Here is a 22,358-nt window from a genome sequence, read left to right as displayed (position 1 = left end):
CCCATCACAACTACCAAGTGCCTCTTTCAAGAAAGCTCTCACTACTTTTTCTGGTTCCAGCAGTATTACCACCATTTTAGGACGGGGAGAAAATTTTGAGCTTCACTTACCAGATGAGTAATTTTAAACTTTCTGAAGTCCCTATCCATTTTGATGGAATTTAAATAGAAAGAATCACTTAAAGTATCAAGCAACTAGATGTCTGACTTCAAATTCCCACTGTGAAAAATAATTAATTTGCATCTGGCCAGTAAAGGTGAGGAAAACCTGGTAATTCCATATATACTAAGTCACATGATGCCTTCTACCATGGATAACAAGATCAGGCAACAGTAATAAAAGTTTACAGGATTTACTGATGTGTCCTTCCAAAAATATACAGAATGAATAGTGGCAGCTGTGAGTGATCTTGCCCAGCAGTCTGAACACTGCTATATATTGGTATGTGGTGTAGGATCTCCACCAGAGAAGTACAATGATACAGGAAGACAGGATACAGTGTTCTTGTCTTAACAGGCAGAGTGATCACATTAAGCTGAAAAGATCAATAGGAAGAATATGCCTATTATAGCTTGATTTCAAAACCCCAAATTCCTGTACAACAGGTAATTTGAATCAGGCAAGCTGAACACAGTATTTCCATTAATCCATTCTGTTGTAAGACAGTTATTAGTACTTGCCAGGAACTGGGCTAATAATTTCCTTAAATAAAATGTAGGTGAGAATATCCATAGTACTATCCTTTAAGAAACTTGACTCCTTACCTTGATTAGCTATGACTTCACTCATTCCACTGCCAGTTACTGTCTGCAGAAAAGCAAAGTAACTCCTCCGTAACATTTGTTTTTCTAGAGCAGCAGACTGGTCATTTTCTTCTGCTGGAAGGAGCAACACCTCAAAAATAGCATGAAGTAGTGGCATAAACATCTGTTGCAGAAAAGGCGAAACCTGTGTCTGTGAGGATCAGAAGAGTGTGTCAGCTCAAAAAGAGAAATTGAACATTAAGAAGTTAGAACTAAAGTCTTGTTAGAATTCTCAGCTTGGATCCACTTTTAATGTTAGTAATTTCATATAATTACTTACAACACAGCAAGCTGCATCAGGGTCACTATGAACATTACTGCACCTTGACTTACACACCACCTATTTTAAGCCTTTTGCACAGAAATAACTAGTCCTGTCTAGCCTCATTTTGTGTAGGAAAAGGTTTTTCAGGATTTTTCATTCTTCTGTTCAGACAGACAATTTCAAATATCCTGAAATACCATCTCTAAGATGTTAAAACTGGCAACAGGCCAGCTTTTATAGAAATTTTTTTAAGGATTACTAAATTTTTCCTACTGGCATTACGGAATAAACTTGTCACAACACTTTTAGCGTAAAATATATGTAAGGGCACTAAATTAATTATGAATTGAAAAACTGAAGGCATGTGCTATTCAGTCACATCAGAATTCCACAAAGAAACAACTCCTATGTTAATTTGTTAATGCTTAAGCAAGATTTTACCTTTTATCTTCTCTTTGCTATGCCTTTAAAGTATTCAAGATGAGACTGTAGAAGCTAGGATCTTTATTTTACCATGTTACAATAAGAATAGTACTGTATCATACAGACTTAAAACATTACACCTCAACATGGTATTTTTCCCACCTTGCTCCTGTGACTTTTTTATTTTACCTTCCTCATCTTTCACAGGCTATTTTTAATTATCTGTTTTCCCAGATATAAGTCTATATTCCTCCTTATACACATATTTGATATTTCTGTATCTTCTGGAAATCTCATTATAAAAGATGAGAATTCACTTCAAAGCTTGTGCGTATTTGTAAGCTAATTTGCAACATTAGCTTAAAACTTCAGTGGAGAGCATGAAGTTAATTGTGTCAATAAGAAAAATTTGTGATGCAAGTAATATTTGAAAATATCAAATAAAAAAAATTTAACACAATAGAAACATTTAAGACTAATCAAAGAAAAAAATCAGTCATTTAATCACCGTGGGTCCAGCAACATATGACTGTGATCAAAAACAGTGTTTCCCAATAGCAGCCTTCAAAATACACTTGCTAATTTTTAAGGAGGTTTCTGACACATAACTGTTTTTCTGGAACTAGACATGAAGATCTCTCAGCAACACTTTGACCCTGAAAAGCTTATGTACTATCATACCTTAAACTTAGCTGTTATTTGGTTTATAAGAGGAATGAATTCTTGAAGATCTTTTGCTTCACAATCTTTAAGCATGTGTTCAGAGGCGGAAGGAATGAACGGAAGAACTTCTTCCTCTAGGCAAATAATCATGCGATGAAGGAAAGTGCGGACACCGCTTCTCAGAACTTCCTTTTGCAATGGGCAACTGAGAGCTGGCAGAAACGTTTGTAAGCAGTCCAGATAAACCTCTGAGCATCCACACTGCTTTACAGTTTGCTTATTGCTGAAAGCCTTGCTGGTCCGGCTGTAAAAGCACACATCAAGTTTTATAAAAGCTCACATTCCAGTACAATGAAGAAGCAGTAACACTGACAACAAATGCTTTCCAACCCAGGCACTAAACTACAATGCTCCATTTCATGAACTGGGAGCCAGACAGTGGAAGTAATGAACAGAATACTTTCATATGAAGTAGCATCACTTTGGCAGTTTCTGAGAATTAAATTCTAACAATTTACCAATGACATATGATTAGATTAGCTCCATACAATTCTTGGAGCAAAGAAATAGATGCTTATTCATTATGCACTTGCTCAATATTCTCTGTATATACATCCAAAGCAGACTCTTCTAAGGGGACTTAACTTATTTTCTCAGCTATCACAAATTCCACAACCACTGATGACTTTCTAGGTCAATAAATAGAAATCTCAGTCCCTCCTCCCAATAAAGGCTTTGTATTTCCCTTTTACTCAAACCAGAAACATAGAATGTTACTGTGCTGTACCTACCTAGCAAACCCAACAGCATGATTGAGGCAGTCAGCCAGTGCCATCTGTCTGTCCTCATCTTGTGCCATCATCAGTTTTTCTAACAATACTTTGAACTTCTCCATCAGCGGAGTCAACAAATTCCTCATCAGAACCTGTTTTCTTTCTGCAGAGTATTCACTGTTAACTATTAACACTCCAGCTGTTTCATAAATGAAAAGTTGATCATCACTGCTTAACAGCGCCTGGTAGCCATTTTCCTACAATGGAAGATAACAGGCATAATTCACTAAGTGTTCTCTATCAAGGCTGTCTTCTCAAAAGTTTATAGCCTTCTATATATACATCCATCTCTAACCTATACTCCCAGAAACCCACATAAGCAAGATTATTACAATTAGGTACAAAGTAAGGTGTGCAAGTAATCTCACACAAAAAAGCAGGATAATTATTTGTGCTTAAATGTCTGCATGCTAAGCTTACAATTCAGCAAGTAGTCAGGCACACTGTTAAGTGCAAGCCTCACTCATTAAAAAAAACCTACTGCAAATACTCACAGGAGGAGAAAGTTCCATCAAGTCTTGTATCCTGTTCAGAACATCTTCAATGAAGGGATTCATTTGCTTACTGAAGTAAACACAAGTACATAACACTACTTAGAAGCACATACATTTTTACAGGTTTCAAGATACATTATGTAAGCTGTGAAGTTAGATGCAAAACTGCCTTCTCCATATAGGAATCCCCTTTAAATATCAAAGCACTGCTGCAGAAAAATCTGGCTTATGGGTATGATGCTAGTGGTATGCCAAATAAATACATGGCATAGTGGGAAATAACCATTTCTTTCTTTCCCTCATTTTAAAAAAATATGCATGATTTAAGTGAAGTATTTTGAACAGTTGAAAAAATAAAAGCATACTGAAATCTGAGCCATCTCTGAGCTTCTTCTGTCTCTAAATTAAATGCATGCCTGTGAAATAAGACCAAAAGGACAGCACTGTTCAAAGGACTCATACACTGAGTAAACTTCATCATGAATTCAAATTTTCAAATTTTGAATTCATCATGAATTCAAATTTTAGTTAGGGACAGGGAATAGTTATTCTTGAAAGTCTCCAGAACCACTCACACTCAGCTCTGCTTACTGAGAAAAAGTAGAAAAGGCATTTTTATTGTTGATCAGCTTTTACATCTGATCAAAATAAACCAGGCATATGTATTCCACTTTGTGCTGTGACAAATATTTCCACTACTACTTTAGTATTACACAGTAGAACAATGCTGCTAGAGCACTGCATTGGTATTTTACTTCATTGCAGTCCATCTGAAACCCAGGCTGTTCCAATGACAACTGGGACATACAGAAGTGTTGTATGCAGTAAATTCAGTGCCATTTATTTACTCACTTAAGAGACTTGACAAATCTGGAAAAGAGGTAAGCTGTTCGACTCCGTACTTTGGGACTTGTATGACGAAGACCACGGTGATCTAAAAATGCCATCTGCAATCAATAAAGCATCTCAGTCTTAGAGTGTCTAAACAAAGCAGGGGGGAAAATCTAATCATTCAACAAGTTAAGAAACCCAGCTTCCTTAGGAACCTTCAGAGAATAGGAAAATTTCTCAAGTCTGAAGAATTTAACTAGCTTCACCTAGTTAAAAATGTAAACTAAATGAAACTTACTAGTACAGTTGGAATGTGCTGAGGTTCAACAGCGAAGAATTTTTCATATCTAACCACTGTTTCAAAAAATTCCAGGGTCACTGATGTGTGTTGATAGGCACTAACACCAGAAGTCACCAGCTACAAATAAAAGCATTGGCAAGTTAGTATTTTAGCTGTTTAGAAAACCTAACTACAGCATAAGTGACATGCTGGTCATTACACCAAGCCATTTGAACTGAAACATTCTAGGCTTTAGTGGCACTTTTTAAAAGCTCTCAAGACATGCTTACCGTTCTCATCATGTCTTGTAAAGCTGTAGCTTTAGTAACATCACCAGAGAAATGAGCACCATGAGATACAGGAAGAGCCTCAGCCAACATATACAGCAGCCTTATTGCCACTTCTACTTCCATAAATCGTGTAGTCTGCCAGTTCCTAGAGAAAGAATATGAAGATCATGTTAGTCTTTAGTACTTTCTGAAATATTCACAATTATACCATGTTAATGTTTTCTTTTGAGACTTCTTCAGATGCACAGCATAAAAAGAACAGATTTAAACTAAGTAAAACACTGGAAGGCTCAGGCACTTATTCAAGATGCTTCTGAGAGACTTTATCCTCAAAAATACCACCTTCTCATCAGATCACCAACTTTCTTTTGCCAATTTCCACTTGAAAGCTACAGATTTCTATTGTGCTTATTTAGATACAAACACACCTACTATGACACGAGGACAAGCCATTCAGCTTCACATAAGAAGAGACTCAGTTAAGGTACAAGGTGGCCACAAACAATACTGGATTTCTATTTGTATACACAAAACTCTCCTCCTAGCCAGGGAACTAGTAATGTTTCTTTACTTGTGTGCAGCTTCCAGGATTAGATCTACTTTTTTTTTAAAATAAAAATACTTCACTTAGATTTGCCCCCCCCCGCCCCCCATCCAACCTTGTTTACTGATAAAAGTAATACATAATATTTACACCTCAAAGACACTCTTATGACATGTGGTAAAGTGAACACCTCTCCAAACAGCTGGTGATATGTAGGTAAGTGACAAAGATCAAGAAACATCTCTAGGAAAGAAAAGCTGCCATTTAAGATTACAAAAGAAGGCTTTTTCTTTCTAAGGAGCTGAGTAACAGATGATACAAAGCCATATTTATCACTAAGTTGTAATGAGCTCATTCTGTCAATTGACTTCACCTTTCTGTATCACACATTTCACTACAGACTGATGGTTTACAAAAGGAAAATAAAAAACAAACCCCAAAAAGGCTTCATACAAATCAAGTTATAAACCTCAACTTACTGAAGTGTAGTGTTAAAAACTCTGCGGACAGATGCCAACAGTAATTCTGGTGACACCTGAGCAAGTCTGTCCAGCAACAGTTTCAACTGTTTTCTGTACTCCACAAACATTGCTTCATCTTCACCCTACCAAAAAAAATTCACATCAGTAAAGTCCTTATTTTCATGTTTAAATTCATCCACGCCTATTTTAGACAAATACACCCAAAGCAAAAACATGTACATACAAAACCAGTATAGCACACTCAGAGAATTCAATAATGCTCATCCAGTGCTCTTGCAACATAACAGCAGGCTCCTTTTATGGCTGGATATAGTATGTTGAGATCCACTGCATTCAGTCCAGAAACATACTAAAAAGGCTTTCCAAAATGAAAACCAGCCAAAAGTACAATAAAGAAAATGCTCTTGGCAAAGCCTTATTGACCCAATTCTTAAAAATTGACTCACTCCTCAAAGACATTCTTTCTTAGCATCTAGCTTATTTTAAAATTGGACTGACAACATTTATGATGGACTGGATACAGTTTAAGTTAACTCTTTTAAGACTATTGCTCTCTCAACAGCCTGGGACGAAGTCTGTCTCACATACGCAATCATTACTGTTGGCTGATGGAGATGTTAAGCCTGGAAGGAAAATGAAATCAAAGACCTTACCCCACCCTTAGCTCATTTTTGCAGAGGTTTGACTGTCTCCAGTAGCTCAAGCAGCACTTCTTTTGAAAGTTTCATTACACAGTATTTCTCATGTATTTTTGCAAGACAGAGGTGACATGTAGAAACATGCAAACTTGCAGTGAACCTCAACAGCTATGTTTAGTTATCAGCACAGCTGTATTTGCCTTGGAATACTCTGTACAAACACAGCCACAAATATTGTAAAGTCAATATTGTCAGCTTGGATATACCTTTACTATGTTATTTTGTCCTATGTGGACATGCCTAGAAGCTTTCCATATAGGAAAAAAACTCAGCCTATGGACCCTTGCTTCCTACCTTTAAATCTTTAGTCCATGAAAAATGCATATTTTAAGCGTGAGCAAGTTTTGCTACATATAATTAAGTTGCACATGTCTGTTTATTCCTACAACACAATACCTCATTTTCAAAATTATATTCTTCATCATATGTCAACTTCTTCATAACAGCTAACATGATTGCCTAGGATAAAAACAGAACAATAAGCATAGAAGTAGACAAGTTATAAGAAACAATCATGAAAAATACTACAGTACAGAAAACATTGAAGCTAGTGTTATGTGTTTACAAATATTTTTAGTCCCTTTAAAACGATTATTTTCAGAGGTTTAGCAGAAGTTAACAGTCCAAATCAAAACAGATGGATTACATCCAAACAATACACAGATGCTATTCCAGATAGGCAGCGTAGACCTCTTGGAGCTTTCAGTCTCTGATAGTATTATCTAGCTTTACTTCCTGCTTGTAATTTGTGCTGTGCAGTTTGCATGGAAAACAATCAAGACTAAACTAGGCAGAGGAAACTAAACAGGTTGTCCAAGACACTATTTTAAAGGGATAACTCAGCTTAGCTGTAACATCAACTTCTCTAATAGTCCATAGTAATTGGTGTGTGTTAACATCCATCTGTATTCAATATTGTTTTGCCATTTTTAACACTGCTGTTTCAACATTGCTTCAAGAAATGGTATACTATACTGTAGTACCTGTAACTACTATCCATTGCATGTGGTAAATACTTCTGATTTGAGACTTTTAGTCTAATCATGATCATCAACATCAATAAAATCAATCATTTATAGATTTGGTTTGCCATCCTTAATCGTGCAGAACAAAGTTGCAAAACGCTTTACCTATGCAATCCTTTATACATAAACCATTGACTAAGTCTGGGAGATAGACTGGATCCAGCTGCACCTAGACTTCTCTCTAGAGGAGTTTAGAAAGCAAGAGGGCCCCTTCTGCACCTTGTCACTCAATGGGAAGGTCTCTCTACACTTTGTCCATAACTTGCAGCAGCAATGAAGTGCAATATAACCTTGGCAGGGACTGTCGGTACATCCTAAAGCAGCTATAAAGGCTTGACCTTAGCTCTACTTAAGTCTAAATGAAACAAAATGAAACAAAAAACCTTTTGACAAATAAATCATGATTACTATTTTTCATTTTTACTGCAAAACCTGAAATTCATCAACATCTAAATGGACCAATGGATTGAACCTAAGTTACTGAGGTGAAATCTTGGTTGACTTGCAGAAATAGATACTTTGACACAAAGTGTCACCATGACCTGTGAGAAGTATCTGCTTCTCTGTAAGAAGGGATATTTAAGAATTAAAATAACTGCAAAATATTAATGCAATACACTTGCAGCCAAAACTGTTTAGAAAGACCTGTCATTCTAAGAACTAAAAATGTGATCCTGCTGATGAGAAAAAACTTTGGAACTTCAGAGGCACAAGAAACAAACCCCCTTTTTTTCCTGTTCAAATAATGAACAAGTTGAAAGTGTATACTTTAAAACGCAAAACTTAAGAATGCCACTAAGCACAAAACTTAAAGCTTAAGGCAAACAATAAGATTTAGACTATTTCCCATTACTTTCTTATTATGAGGTGGATCAAAGACAAAAATTTGTTACGATTGTTTCTGTTTAACATAAATCCTCAAGAAGTGCTCAGCAAAATTAAGAAATATTTGCAACATGAAAATCTCCAGTATGAAAGCAACTTAAATCAACATATTTCAGGCAGTAACATATTCCAGCTTTTAGTGTCTTAAGTATACTGCAGCAGTAACATTATTTGATCTAGCTGTAACAACAAAAGACAGTCACAAAAATAAAAAGATTCAGTGTTATTATCAAAGTTCTCTTTTTGTGTTACCTAATCCAAATTACACAGACATTAGACAAAAGGAAATCAAGATACTCTACACCACAGTTATCCAAATTCAACTTGTCATGTTAGAACAGGTACAGAATTCAGTTTTCTTTGTAAAGGAAAAAGGAATCAAACCTGTTAGCTGTATGGACTTACGAAATAACTGCACCAATCTAACCAGTTCAACACCCAAATCAGTACATCTACACTGGTGCAGACAGGACTGAAAAATCCATCATAAGTTTACTACTTGCAAAACTGGACACGAACTTCATATTTTATATATAAATTTAAGATTATCTACTTGAGCTTAATGTATATTTGATGCAATGTTTAACATATAACTGCTCATAATTACAATTGTTATCTCTCAATTGTTGTTTCTTTCTTAACTTGTATTATTATGAGTTATATTTATGACAATCCTTCCTAGACTTCTTCCAATCCTTTGGAATTAGGGATTTAATAAAAACTTAAAAAAAACAACTTTTCCAGGTAGATTTAAGAATATTCTTTCAACAGTATAGCCTGCAGAGGAGCTTGCCAAGCATTTGCTTAAGGATTGTTTGGGAAGACCAGCTCTAAAATAGCTTTCATCTTCATACACAATTCAATATAGACTTACTATTTAAAGAAACAACTGTAGTTACTTAGCAAAAGATGGAACACACTGTCCTTACTTTTAATTACTGTCACATACACACTGAGGCATAAAAAAGAAGTATTATTTGTTTCAGCAAAATTAAATACTCTGATCTAATGTGTCCTTGAAGTATAGAACCTGTAATAAAAAATACCTACCTCTACATTAGCTTTTTGTTGGTCTGAAAGTGCAGAAAGCTGGAAAATAAAATTAAAGTGTTATATTTTTGTATTCTTATTCCTTCATTACTGTCTAAGAGAAAGACATGCTTTTTTAACAGCCATATGATCTGCATTTCCCCTTAACACAAGATTTAACTAAATGCCTTCAGATCTCTAAACAACACTACAGAAATAGCAGGACCACGGGCATTAAAGAAACGGAATGCTAATTAGTAAAAAAACCTATTTTGCAAGTCAGTTTGCACAAAGTATGAGACATTCACACAAAAATCAAATGAAATCATGTCAGAATTGGTGTTAAATTGAAGCCAGATGTATTTACTTGTTTCAGGATGTGAAGGTAATCGTAACAAAAGCCAATGATGTTAGAAGAGATGTCATCATCTTCATGAATGAGAAGTTGCAACATCAGGGCCACTTTTGCTTCAATAGCTTGTAGAGTGTCTTGAGCACTCTTCATATCACCATTTTTTATCAGTTTAGTCCAACTAGCTATTAAGGCTTGCCCCATCCCATTGACCAGCTTAGAAAATCTGGCCAGAAAATCCACATCATCTTCCTGCAAGAAAAGACACCTGATTAAAAATACTAACAGAGCTTATGTTTAAATAATACAAGACTACAGACTGTTCTACTCATGTCTAGTATGTAGAATTAACCCAACCCTTGTCTCTTAGCTGGAAATCACCAATTGCCTACAATTGGTTCTTTTTCCCTTGGGAATGGAGAGAGAAAAAAGTTAAAGCAATGCCAGATTTGTCTGTCCTCCATTACACAACAGTAGCTTGCTTGATCTCTTCAGATTTGTTTGTTTCTCTCTTTACAGCAATAAGGTTCAAAATAAAAGCAGCAGCACATGCCTACCACAAATTCTAGGCTGTAGAAGAGGAAAATCTTTCTATGGAAAAAGTTCAAAGAATTACCAGCAGCTCACTTCAGAAATACTGATAACAAGTACCTTTCAGTACTGCCTGTTAGAGTGAGCTAATAGTAAATATTTCTGGCTTGCTTTGCAGAAATGCATTGATCAGAATCGAGAAATACCCCTAAAGCAGCCACCTCAAGAAGACCTTTTGTACTCTGCCGTAACGATACAAAAGTGAAAGAATAATAAGTCTACTTAAGAAAGACTGAGGCAAGATTTATATCAGTAGGAATACAAATTCGACAAAGGTTTCAAAAGTAAGAGGTAAAAGCCTTGCAATCTAAGGACTACAGCTCCATAAGGACTGGTTGTTCTTTCTCCACGGCAGGTAGTGAACAGCTGTTCCTTAAATAAGGCAACTGCCAGAAAATGTGTGTTTAGTTAGCAGGTATACTTTTCCAGCTTACAGATAAGCTTTTCAAGCCTTGTGCTTGATGGTGCACACGTGCAAAACGGCATACGTGTCCTTAAGAAAGCTCCTCGCCCTACTTAATTATGCACAGCATTTTTTAGGGTGAGACATTAGATCAGCTATATTGCCTACAATACCTATTACAGAATCATTCAGGAGAGAAGATTCAAGACAAAGAAACACAGAAGCTGAATTAACAGTAAGCACAACATGTTTTAGGAGAGAAAGAGGGGAGTTACATAACACCCTGCTTCTAGAATGAAACCTTGTGTGTTCAAATTAATGATGAACATTAATAACAAGCTCTTAAATTTAAGCATGAAAAAACTGTAAGAAGTATTCAGTTTTGATGCAGAAGCACAAGCACTTCCCTCTAACTTATGGACTGTTATATCATTTTCTGTGCATCAACTTAAGAACTGTCAGAAACCTATGACTCATTCCTATTGTTAAAAATCAATACACAAACCTGATCAATACTGAAGAGGCCAGCAGACTGCAATACTTGACATAAAGACTCAACCAGTTTTGTTTTATCAATTGGGTCCATTCCCTTATTTACAATTTCAAACAAACAATCACAGGCTTCTTCCCGGAGAACTTCCACAGACATGTGACCTAGCAGCATATTTATAAACCTTCGGAGAAAAAATAGTTCAGCTTTATATATATAAAATAACATTGTATAGAAACTTTATATTATTTGTATGCATATTTACAATGATGTCTTTTTACAATCCTCTTTCTATTGTACTGATAAAACTCAACATTTTATGCATTTTAAAGAGAACACAGCAAACTGAGTACTGTTCATTTTGGCCATTATATCAGCTTGGCTTGCAAAAACAATCACTCTCCTAAAATTCCCAAAACTCCAAAGATAGAATTAAAAGCCATCTTTGAAGGACTTTTATATATTTCATTCTATACAGTCAGCACACTGCCAAGGTGATTTTTGCAAACCCTTTCCATCAAAACTTTCTTACCTTTCATTGGCTATCAGGCTCAAATCTATCCAGGATACATAAGCTCCAACTACTTCAAGGCACTGGCATGTCAACTCTGAGTTATTATATTGATAATTTTGTAAGATTTGGTACCACGACTCCACCAAACTTGGAATGCACTGTTCCCTCATAGTATCTTTTAATAAGGTGTTCCTACGAGCCTCCTATCAATACAGAAAAAGGATAAAATCAGCCCTGTCACAAATTAGCATCTTGTCAAATCAGCAGCATTTTTGTATCCAGACGCCAGACATTATGTGTCACAGCAAGATAAATCAGAAACCTAAAGAGAATGTTTTTTCCTTTCCAACAAATAAACCCAAAATATCCCAAGTCTCCCCTTTTGTTATCCACAGTGCCTGAACACTGAAAGAAAAAGCAGAAAAAGAAGAGCAGTTTTCTAAATCATTAAATGGACTTTAAAGGGTTAGGACCCCTTAAAACGTGCACTAGAAAACATTAACATTTCAAAATTAGTCAGTCTAGCATTATACTGGCGAACTCAGTTGATTAATTTTTGTTTGCAAGCTTTCAAGAAAAAAAAACCCAATATTAGCTGAAAAGTATGAAATCATAAAAAGCATTAAACAACAAAGCTAAACATAGTATTTTGAATTTAAACCACCTAATATGTCTAAGGCAGAGCTGCCACAGGAAAAATGCATATCTAAAAACCTTCTGCTCTAATTAAGTAAGAGAACTTAAAGTTTTAAAACAAGTGTTAATACAAAATAATAACTTGCCTCTGATGTATGAACAACGTCCCGGTCCACCAGCTCAGCATCGACAGCCATAAGGATTCTGAGGTACATATCCACACCTCGTGGATTAAGGTCAACTACTGACAGAATGTCAAAAAAAAACTTGGGCCATTTTGTAAGATATTCAGTAACAAAAAGCAATGCAAAGACTTGTGCTGCTTTGTTGCGAATAAAAGTCTTCTCAGGCTGGGGATTCAGCATCTGGTAGAAACAAGACATTTCATCTGTATATTCTCAATAAATTAGAGAAGAATCTTACAGGTTTGTGGATCTCTGTAGTAGTTAATGTACTACCCTTCTTCCTGGCTAAGACCAACAAACAAACCCTTACATCTCCAAGGAATTTGAAGAAAAAATGGCTAAAGTGTTCTACAACAGGGAAAATGTTTTCTATGGGTGATACAGTCCTAAGCCTTTCATTCAGTAGCAAGACATTAGGTGTCTTCCAAAAATGGCTTCCATGCAAAAACCACCCTAACTACTCAAAGACTAAAAGCTCATTTGTCAGTTTGGTGAAAGTTACAGTCCTCCTATAGCTAGCTTGCACCTGTGTTAGATGTTAGTGCTACAAATAGTTCCTAATCTGGGGGTGGGGGTGGGAAATCTGCCACTACCAATCTCATCTCCTTTTTCTTTCAAACTCCTAAACAGAACAGTTTGCCACAAAGAGCAGTTTAATCCACTTCATAATCATCTCTTCTTTTTAAAGTTGTATTGCTTTCCATTTCCTACTGTTAAGTTTTCTACACAGCAACTATGTTTATCTTCAGTGCAGAAGTGGAATGACAGCTCTACAATGGCAGGTATGGGCAAACGAGTGGATACTTCTGCTGACTGCAAACCTCTGGGTGGGGCTGATACTACAAGTTTGGCTACAGTAACTAATCCACAAGAAAGAATAGTTCATACTCTACCATGGTACTAACATGGTTTATCACAGAGTGATAAACATCTGCCAGCACTCTAAGCAGACAGGAGTTCACTCAGCAGGGTCTTAGAAAAATAACTAGCAGGCCTTCTTCTCCTCAAGACACTCAGGAACATCAGGAATCTCTATTATGCCTCTCTAAAGAGGAACTTTTAATAGACCTTATTTCATACATAATTGATTAAACCACAGTCATTATCTGATACAAGAGTTATATACTTAATACTAAGTTCAGGCATGGACTTCTTTAGAACACTTGATTTAAAAAATCTCTCACAAACCTTTAACAATCAGATACCAAATATCTTCAGAAGGCCATCTTTATAGTCAAACAACAGCTAATTGTTTAACTAAACTGTTTAAACATTTAGTCTACACTCAATGTCCTATGTTAGTCTAAAAGCCTAACTAACATGTAAGATTGCAGTGAAGAACATACATACTTGTGCTTGCAGCCATGTTATGAGTGTTTCCCTAATTAGCTGCTGCTGGACTTCAGTAAGTTCAGAGTATCTGAAACAAAAAAAAAAAAATATTGAGGTCAAAATACAACTGTGCTCCATGGCAAGCACCAACACTCAGCTAAGCAAAAACTCTTTTATATGGTATGTAATGCTCCACATTAACATAAATGAAAAGTTTCTAGGACAGCAATCTACAAAGCTATTTGCATGTTAAAATTCTGACTGAAAGGCAAAGACAATAAAAAACATTTTACCCATAGTGATGGATCACATTTTGAGGCATTACTACCTCCTATACGGGAGTAGAAGCTTGAAATTTTGCAGAAGTCTGCTCTATCAGGGACAGGACTTATGATCCTGACAAAAATAAACATTTCACCATAGGCCAAGGGGAGAAGGAAGAAACATCTGTATATGCCTGAACTTTTTCACTACACATTGAAGACTATCACTAATGAGTACAAGAGCTCCTCAACTGATCTGACCTACACTACATTTATGACCAGCCTATGTCAAAAAACCCAAGGAAGTAATTCTGCTTTATGTCGTACATATAGTCCTGGCAAACTGTGACATTATATCCAGCCCACCTCAAATACTAGCCATACCTCTGCTAGGACTAGTGGAGCTGAGAGTACTCTACTGCAAAGAGAATGAGCTATAGGCTTTTAGAGCCCTTAATAGAAATGACTGCTGAATGGGACTCTAGTGTCCCTGTCACAGCCAACTATTCATTAAAGAGAAGAAAAAAACACCCCACCAAAAATGTTTAAAGAAAATAGGCACCAGGAAACAAGAGAAAACATACTGCAGGAAGCAGGTGACAGGAATGAAACAAGGAGAGAAAAGTAGACAGTGAGGTAAAATTGGTTAAATAAAAAAGTGTTTAACATTTGCATTCATATCAAGCTGTAAAAATCAGTCACAGAATACATCTTATTCCTATCTAAATTCCTGACCTGTTCAGTGTATTACAAGCAGTCACAATGATATTAAAAGAGTCCATGATGCTCAGTTCCACACCAAGGGAGCCAAAAGTGGGAAAAAACATAGTTCTGTGCAATGACATTCATATTATTAAAAAGTATTTTTCCCCAGAATTATGGTTCTATGAAACCACCACTCAGTTAAAAGACTACTTTCTCCACATCTCTGCCAAGGTTATTGAATGAATAGGGCTCTGTCTGAAGTCCAGGACTCAGTACAGAGCACAGCTGCAAAAGTCAGTGAGAGTACAGAGTAAGGCCTGAATCTCCAGACAGGAATAGCGAAGTTTCAAGCAGTCTTTGCTAACTGGGTCTGCGTTGGGCCATAGATAGATGTGTTAGAGTAGCTGAGAGCAGAGCATGCTGCTCAAAACCTCTCCAAGGAAAAGGTAAAGAAATACAAGCCAGCTCTCTGCAGCAGACTACAGACACCTCATCAATCACAACTAGGGAACAGATACTATTTTATTTGCAAGCAGAATAAAAAGGAAAAATTAAATGAACATATATGGATGGTGTCAAGTAAAATTACTCACTTGAACTTAACTTGATGTTCCAGAACTTGAAAGCAGAAGAACTTTATGTGATCATCACTAGAAAAGAAAGTTCTGTTACTGGAAGCAATATGGTTCACATTTCTGTGAAGAAAAAAATTCCTCAAATATTACAATCAGATTGCCCCTTTGGCACCAGAAAAAAAAAAAAAACTTGCTGCTACTGCTTTACTTCAAAGTAAAAATTACAAATAGTGGAGCAGTCAATCTGGTAGAAATGAGCAACTGTTAAACTAATATTTACGTTTGATACTAGTCTTTTTTCTTCTATAGCCACCTGTTAGTTCAATACTGAAATCAAAGCATAACAAACAAAACTACAATACCTACAGTATCCTGCCCTTACAAAAATCTGTCAGGCTTCAATAGTATGTCTGAGGTGCACTACTACACTAAGTGCAAGTTGTACTCTGCATCTTAAAAATCAAAGGTAAAAACAAACTGAAGTGTAGATTAAGCATAGACATTCCACATGCTCTGTTATCCACACTGCTTTTTCATCTTATTATCTAAAGCTTGCAACAACCATAATGTGTATTTTAAAGATAATAATTTCTAATCTTATGTGGTTTTAATTACTGCACATTCTGATGGAGTCAGTAGTTCTGATAAATCATTTACAAAAAGGCTTTCACTATAAACTACTGCTATTATTCAGGAGATATGCACCACTCAATTTCCTTCCAAATTGAATTATTCCATAAAACAGTGACAAACTAGTATTTTTGATGTAAATACACAACTATGTACAAAAATAGTGGTGATTACACATGCTTTGCATCTTGAAAAATGGGATGGACTACTCCATAAAACTGGGGCAAAGAACTACTTATGAGATTCCTGCATATAAAGCCTATAGTCTCACAGGGGGAAATTCTCAGCACTTCTTTTCCCCAGAATTTCAAAACCCACCAGTCTTTAGGCTTCTAAATTAACATGGAGTATAATTTATACATTGCTCTTCCTTGAAAAGCATTATACAGAGGCCACAGATCAACCAGGATACTAAAAATAGTACAAAGACCATATTAACTTTCAACAACTTAGTTTGCCTATTATGCTGCACAGCTAAATCAGACCCACACATACTACTAATGACAATAAGAAATTATTAGTTATATTACCTGTATATACTCTGAGCTAATGCTTCTGCACAGACTTGCCAAGCATCCTGAGATATCTTGAGCTGCTCAAAGTAGGCTAGTGCCTGCAAAAATCAAGGTAAGTTTCACTTTAAAAAGAACAAAGCTCATGGCAATACATCTCATTCACACTTTCCCTTGTATTTAAGCTGCTCTTCTTCAAAACACCAACACTGTTTGGATACATTCCAGTGGCTCCCTAATCACCTTAACACCAAGCAGACTTTCTTCCAAATGCTAGTATGATAGGTACCCATTTCCACTTCATATCCAACACAAAGATTTTTCTTACTTGAATACAGAAGTCATAGAATCAGAAATGTTGAGGTTAGATGGAACCTCCAGAGACATGGTTAGACTAGAGCAGCTTGCTCAGGGCCTCTCCATTTAGGAGGAAATTCACATGCAAGTTACAATTCCTTCCACACATTCTAAAGAAGTGGTAATTTAGATTTTTCACTGAAAACAATTCAACATTTTGTTGCACCACTTTGCTTGTATTCAACATCCCAAGCTCAAAAAACATTTAAACCCTAACCACCTGGACAACTGTCAGTATAGGAATCTTCTACAGAAATCGAGAAAACCTCTACCAAATTTTAAATAATCACGTTACTTATCAGGACTCCTAAACAGCTTCTGACAACAGTTAATTTGACTTAATTGCTTTAAGGCTTGGTGTGCCCTGTAATACAGAAGAGTAAAGCAAGTTTTGAAGCAGAAATTAGATTAACAACATTATTTCAATTCTATGAATGCATGTATTTCAAGGGAGAGGTTTGGCTGTTGGATATTTTTAGGGGCTGCGTTTTGCATTAGTTCATAAAGGTTTCCATTAACCAGTCATCTCCCAAAGTAATTATTCAGAACTAAGTCCTAAAATAAGAATTCACTTCCTGTAGTTAGTACTAGTGATTTTCTTATACTTAATGTATTATTTTACTAGAAATGGTTTGATACCTCCTTTATGTTACATCTTACGTGACTGTGGAAAAGGTAGGTCCCGTTCTGCTATGAAATATTTCAAAACTTGGCAGAGTGCATAGTTAAAAGGTCAAATTTAAAAGCTTCAAATTTTAGTCATATTTTATTGACAGATCACTAAAGATTAGCTATATCCATCCTTTTAAAAAGGATAAATACTCAGAACCAACATATTTAACAGGCTACTTAGCAAATCAAACCAAATCTGTAACTCTTTTAAACATTCCAGGATTTGTTTTACGAACACAAAACCACAGTATTAACATCCTCACTCCTGAAAGATTTTACTATAAGTTATCTTTTAGACAGTTAAATCAACATGGTAATCAGTTAGCAGAGATAATTACTCAATAAATAATAATGTCTTTTCATAGGATCATCTCTTGTGCAGCAAATGTTACCCATGTATCATGATTACTTTCTTAACCTATTTTACAATAACACAAGCTTCACTAAAATTAAACCCACACATTTCATTAAAAAGACACTAAACCTGTTAAGATTATAGTTAAAAACATCTAAGAATCAACAGGCTAATTTCAAGCAAATTGCTTTCTGTGGCTGATTTTCATTCTATGACAATCTATGTAAGGAGTCGAGCAACAAGTACAAAGAACTGAAAAAACTTAAACAGTCAGTCCAGAAAAACCAATTCTCTGCATGTTAACTGCAATCGAACTGAAATGCAACAGAATTGATAATACAAACCTCTCAGCTTACATGTTTGCAATGTGACTTTGCTTTGTACTTGCCACCACAAATCCTACATATTTGGCTCACAAAACAAACTCAAAAAACCCCCACCCAGCCCATGAAAACATTAGATTTTTTGCACTGCAATACCATCTCCAGTGATTAGAGAGAAGAGAAAATTAATTACATACTCGTTGTCTGAAGTCCGCATCAGCATTTGGGTTGAGCCCTAAAAGGGCTTGTTCATCCATGACTATTGCTATATTCGTTGTTTCCCGTTCCTAACTGCTTTGCCCACTGCTTCTAGAGGGCAAAATACCATCATCTGCAAATAGAGAGAGAGAAAATTTATTTGCTCAGCAGAACCAGAAAAATTAAAACCAGGACAGCAACAATTACACAAGGTAGCCCACAAACCTCAAAAAACGCACTCCAACTAAACATGAATGCTACAGTACAAATACTGTAATTGTAAGTCCTTTAATCAACTTTTCACAGTACTGTATTTAGTACTGAATAAAGAAACTTTGAAGTCTCCATATATTTCAGTTCTCTTGAAAAGAGAACCTGGTTAACAGAAAGATGGCATTCTGAAAGGCTTAAATTCAAACTTCAAGCATGCAGAAGTTTCAGCAAGATATGACAGAAGCACAAATCTACTCCTTAAATGAAAGGTCACTGGTTTTTTTTCCCCACCACAAACCTAACTACAAAAAAAAAACCAAACCAAAAAAGAATCTCTACTCAACTCCAATATAGATATGATGCTTCATACACCCACTTATGAAGTATTTCCCATGGTGGGGGCAAAGTCATTAGGAGATCTTTCTTCTAAAGCAAGCACATACAAGTATCTTAGAAATTAACACAAAATACACCACACTAGGTAGTTAACAAAAGTTTTCTGTTCCTACCAATGGGTGCTGATTCACTAGCAATGATTTTTACTTAGAAAATTCAGTGTAAAATTAACAAGTGAGCTAGACAAATGTTCTAAAGATGGCTTGCCACTATAGGCTGCTCTGCAATGCTCTAGTAAAACACAGGGAATTTTAAAAAATCAAAACTTCTCTGTCAAATACTAGGATGCTGTTAAATAATAAGAGGGGACAAAAATCCATCTATCCTTCAGAGCTCTGCCCCACCTCCCCCCCCATGATAACAAAGTTAATTAGGCCTGAAATCAGGCCTTGTTATGTAAGTATGTAGGAGGTAGGGGAAAGGAAGAGACAAGAGGAAGAGATGAAATACAAAGGAGCTGTGGTTTGAAGCTGCCTACATACCCATAGGTAGAACTTCTAATTTCTTAGTATTGTGTCTCATGCACACTCTACTGTTCACCCTCCCCCACGGGAAGAAAGGTGGCACAGTGACAAGCAACAGCAAGCAGAACTGAAAAGGAGAGCCCAAAATTTAACGTGGTAATAGACTTTTATAGAAAAGTCAAGACAGAATACACTATGCCAAAGTAAAGACAGAATACACTATGCATAATGAAAAGCAATTTAATAAGTAAAATTGAGTTCATACAAAAAAATTTGCAGGTTTTGGCAGTACAGAAACCAGAAAGTCTGGAACAAAGTGATGACTCCTGGCAAAGGAAGCCTCACAGACTGCCTTAGTCACAGTGATCCCCCTCAGGGGCAGAATCTTTAGGGATTAAACTGCTGTGCTGAGTTTTTTCCCTCTGCGGCCCCAGCCCCCAATCTGTTTTCCCCCATAATCAACATCCAGAAGAGACAGACTAAAAAAAAGGTTAAATGCTGTAGGGAAAAATGATTTTTTTTTTGCATCCTTTGATTAGGGTATGGTCCAGAGTTATACAACTATTTAATATACAAAGGCTTTTTTTTTTTTTTGCATATTTACCTACTGGTATCAGTACATTTTTATCTTTTGGGCAGATGATTTATATCTGGGTGACAAATTTTGCTAATAAAAATAACGTGACTCAAACATGTATTCCTTGTTATTGCTAACAGCAATGCCAATCTATTCTACTAATTTTCTAAATGCCTCATGAGCGTATTTAAAATTTCAACTTCTATCATATAGCCTTTTCTCCATTTCATCTTGACTAGCCAACTCTAAAAGACAATTAATGAGATAAAATATTTGAATGAGCCTCTTGAGAAAATTAATAAAATGAATTTTCTTGCCTCATGGTTTTACTTAAGCAGGTAGCTTTTCTGCCACGTATCTACTTAACCAGCCAGTTACACTTCAAAAGCAAAACTAAATAGTGATTTAATAGCACTAATAATTCACAAAATCCACTTAGCTATAACATCAAATATGGCATTAAAGCAAGTTTTATTTATAAAAGACAATAGATGACGTTAATAGTTAATATGCTGCTGTGCAGAAAGTATTGTCTTACTTACTTAGAGATAATTTTTTGTTAACCAGTACACCATGTCAGGTGGCAAACTCATCTTACAGTAATTAGAAGGCTGCAGTTCCTTACCAGGAAAGTCATACAGGTATGTCGCATCAAAATAATTTACTCCTTTTCCCCTACTAAATACATAAAAGCACATTTGACAGTAAAGACTGTTTTCATAGTGTAAAGGAGGCAGAAAAAAAAAATTCAAGCCACTTAAATTGGGCAAGACTACCCAATGAACAATAGAGACGTGGCCAAAGTGTGTAATTTGGATCCAGATATATCCCAACAATGAAAGCATTCAAAGCATTTTAACTACAGATGCTAACCACGGGAACAATCAGCAATTATAAAAAGCTTCATGTTCAGCAGTCATTTTAAGTATTTACAAGATGCGGTAACACAGGGGGAGCCAGTGGTATGCCTCATTTGAATTTCCTCAAGTTTTCTCTCTAATAAAACAAAGACATCAAAATTCATTTTTACAATCTTTTTTGCGGTTTGCTTGCTGCAAACCTTGGGCCTATTTACAGCCTCTTTGGGCTCTAGACCCTTTACACTGACCTAACAGGCGGTTAAAGCCAACAACTGCGTAACTACTGCTACTTCGACAACTTTTCAACTGGACAGAAAAGTTTTTCTTTCTGGAAGTGACATCATGTCTCAGTTTCAGGCACAATTTTACCGGCAGGAGTTCCGGTAAGGGGCAAGGCCTCCTTGCCCCCTCCCCAGGCCCGGTCAGAGCCCGGTCTCCTGTGGCTGGGAAGAGCCAGCAGGGCTCCGCAGCAGCCGGCCCGGGCACTCGGGAATTCACAGCCCCCGCGTTCAGCCCCGCGGCACAGCCATCGGCCTGTCCTTAAACCTCCCCGGCACCGTCCCGGGCCGCTGGGAGTGACCCAGCCCCACCACCCGCACGGGGGAACCGCCGCTCCGACCACGCCGCGACCAGCGGAATATGGAAGTGCGGGGAGGTCCCTCCCTCGCCGCACGCTGCCGTCCTACGATTTCTTCCTTCCTTTCCCCACCAGAACCATAGCGGATGGACAGCCACCTAGGCGGCAGCTCCCGCGAGCAGAACCGCACTACAGACTACAGCGTGTATTAGCAGAAAAATACACAGATTATTTTCGTGGCACCCGCAGGGCGGGACCGGCGGGGCCCGGTCGGCTGCAGCCCCCGCTGTTCCCCAGCAGCTGGGCCAGGCGGACGCGGCAGTGCCTCCCCCCCTTTCCCGGAGCCTCTCGGCTGCTGGGGAGGCGGCCCCGGGCTGAGGAAACCGGCCGGGGGACTCGCGGGAGCCCGCAGGCGCCGCCAGCTCAGCCCACACTGCCCCTTCCCCCCCGGGCTGAGTCACCCGCTCCGCGTGTCGCGTCCTGCCCGCGCCCCCCTGCCGGTACCTTCCCGGTCAGTGCTCCATCGCCGCCGGCTCCCACCCACCCCCACAGCTCCGCAGCCGCCACGAGCACAGGGAGCGGAGCGGAGCGGGCCGGGCCGCGCCACCTCGGCTGGCAGCGGGAGGAGGAGGA

At 37.3% G+C, this 22,358-nt stretch overlaps 1 protein-coding gene across 1 annotated transcript in view; it reads right to left on the bottom strand.

Annotated features, from left to right (window-relative positions):
- XPOT (exportin for tRNA) overlaps positions 1-22,358 on the bottom strand; it is a 26,351-nt gene extending 3,993 nt beyond the window's left edge. Inside the window, exons 1-19 of the mRNA XM_084206603.1 lie at positions 22,230-22,358; positions 18,638-18,771; positions 16,752-16,834; positions 15,610-15,666; positions 14,067-14,136; positions 12,678-12,896; positions 11,914-12,098; positions 11,397-11,565; positions 9,913-10,149; positions 9,567-9,605; positions 7,003-7,065; positions 5,906-6,030; positions 4,883-5,027; positions 4,611-4,730; positions 4,334-4,428; positions 3,482-3,551; positions 2,946-3,184; positions 2,173-2,458; positions 765-954 (exon numbers count right to left, since the gene is read on the bottom strand). Coding sequence (XP_084062729.1) covers positions 765-954; positions 2,173-2,458; positions 2,946-3,184; positions 3,482-3,551; positions 4,334-4,428; positions 4,611-4,730; positions 4,883-5,027; positions 5,906-6,030; positions 7,003-7,065; positions 9,567-9,605; positions 9,913-10,149; positions 11,397-11,565; positions 11,914-12,098; positions 12,678-12,896; positions 14,067-14,136; positions 15,610-15,666; positions 16,752-16,834; positions 18,638-18,697 — 2,452 coding nt within the window. The 5' untranslated portion in view covers positions 18,698-18,771; positions 22,230-22,358. The remainder of the gene's footprint in view (positions 1-764; positions 955-2,172; positions 2,459-2,945; positions 3,185-3,481; positions 3,552-4,333; positions 4,429-4,610; positions 4,731-4,882; positions 5,028-5,905; positions 6,031-7,002; positions 7,066-9,566; positions 9,606-9,912; positions 10,150-11,396; positions 11,566-11,913; positions 12,099-12,677; positions 12,897-14,066; positions 14,137-15,609; positions 15,667-16,751; positions 16,835-18,637; positions 18,772-22,229) is intronic.

The sequence above is a fragment of the Fringilla coelebs genome, assembly GCF_963513975.1.
Source record: "Fringilla coelebs genome assembly, chromosome: 5".
NCBI lineage: Eukaryota > Metazoa > Chordata > Aves > Passeriformes > Fringillidae > Fringilla > Fringilla coelebs.
This window is presented reverse-complemented; position numbering and strand designations above follow the sequence as displayed.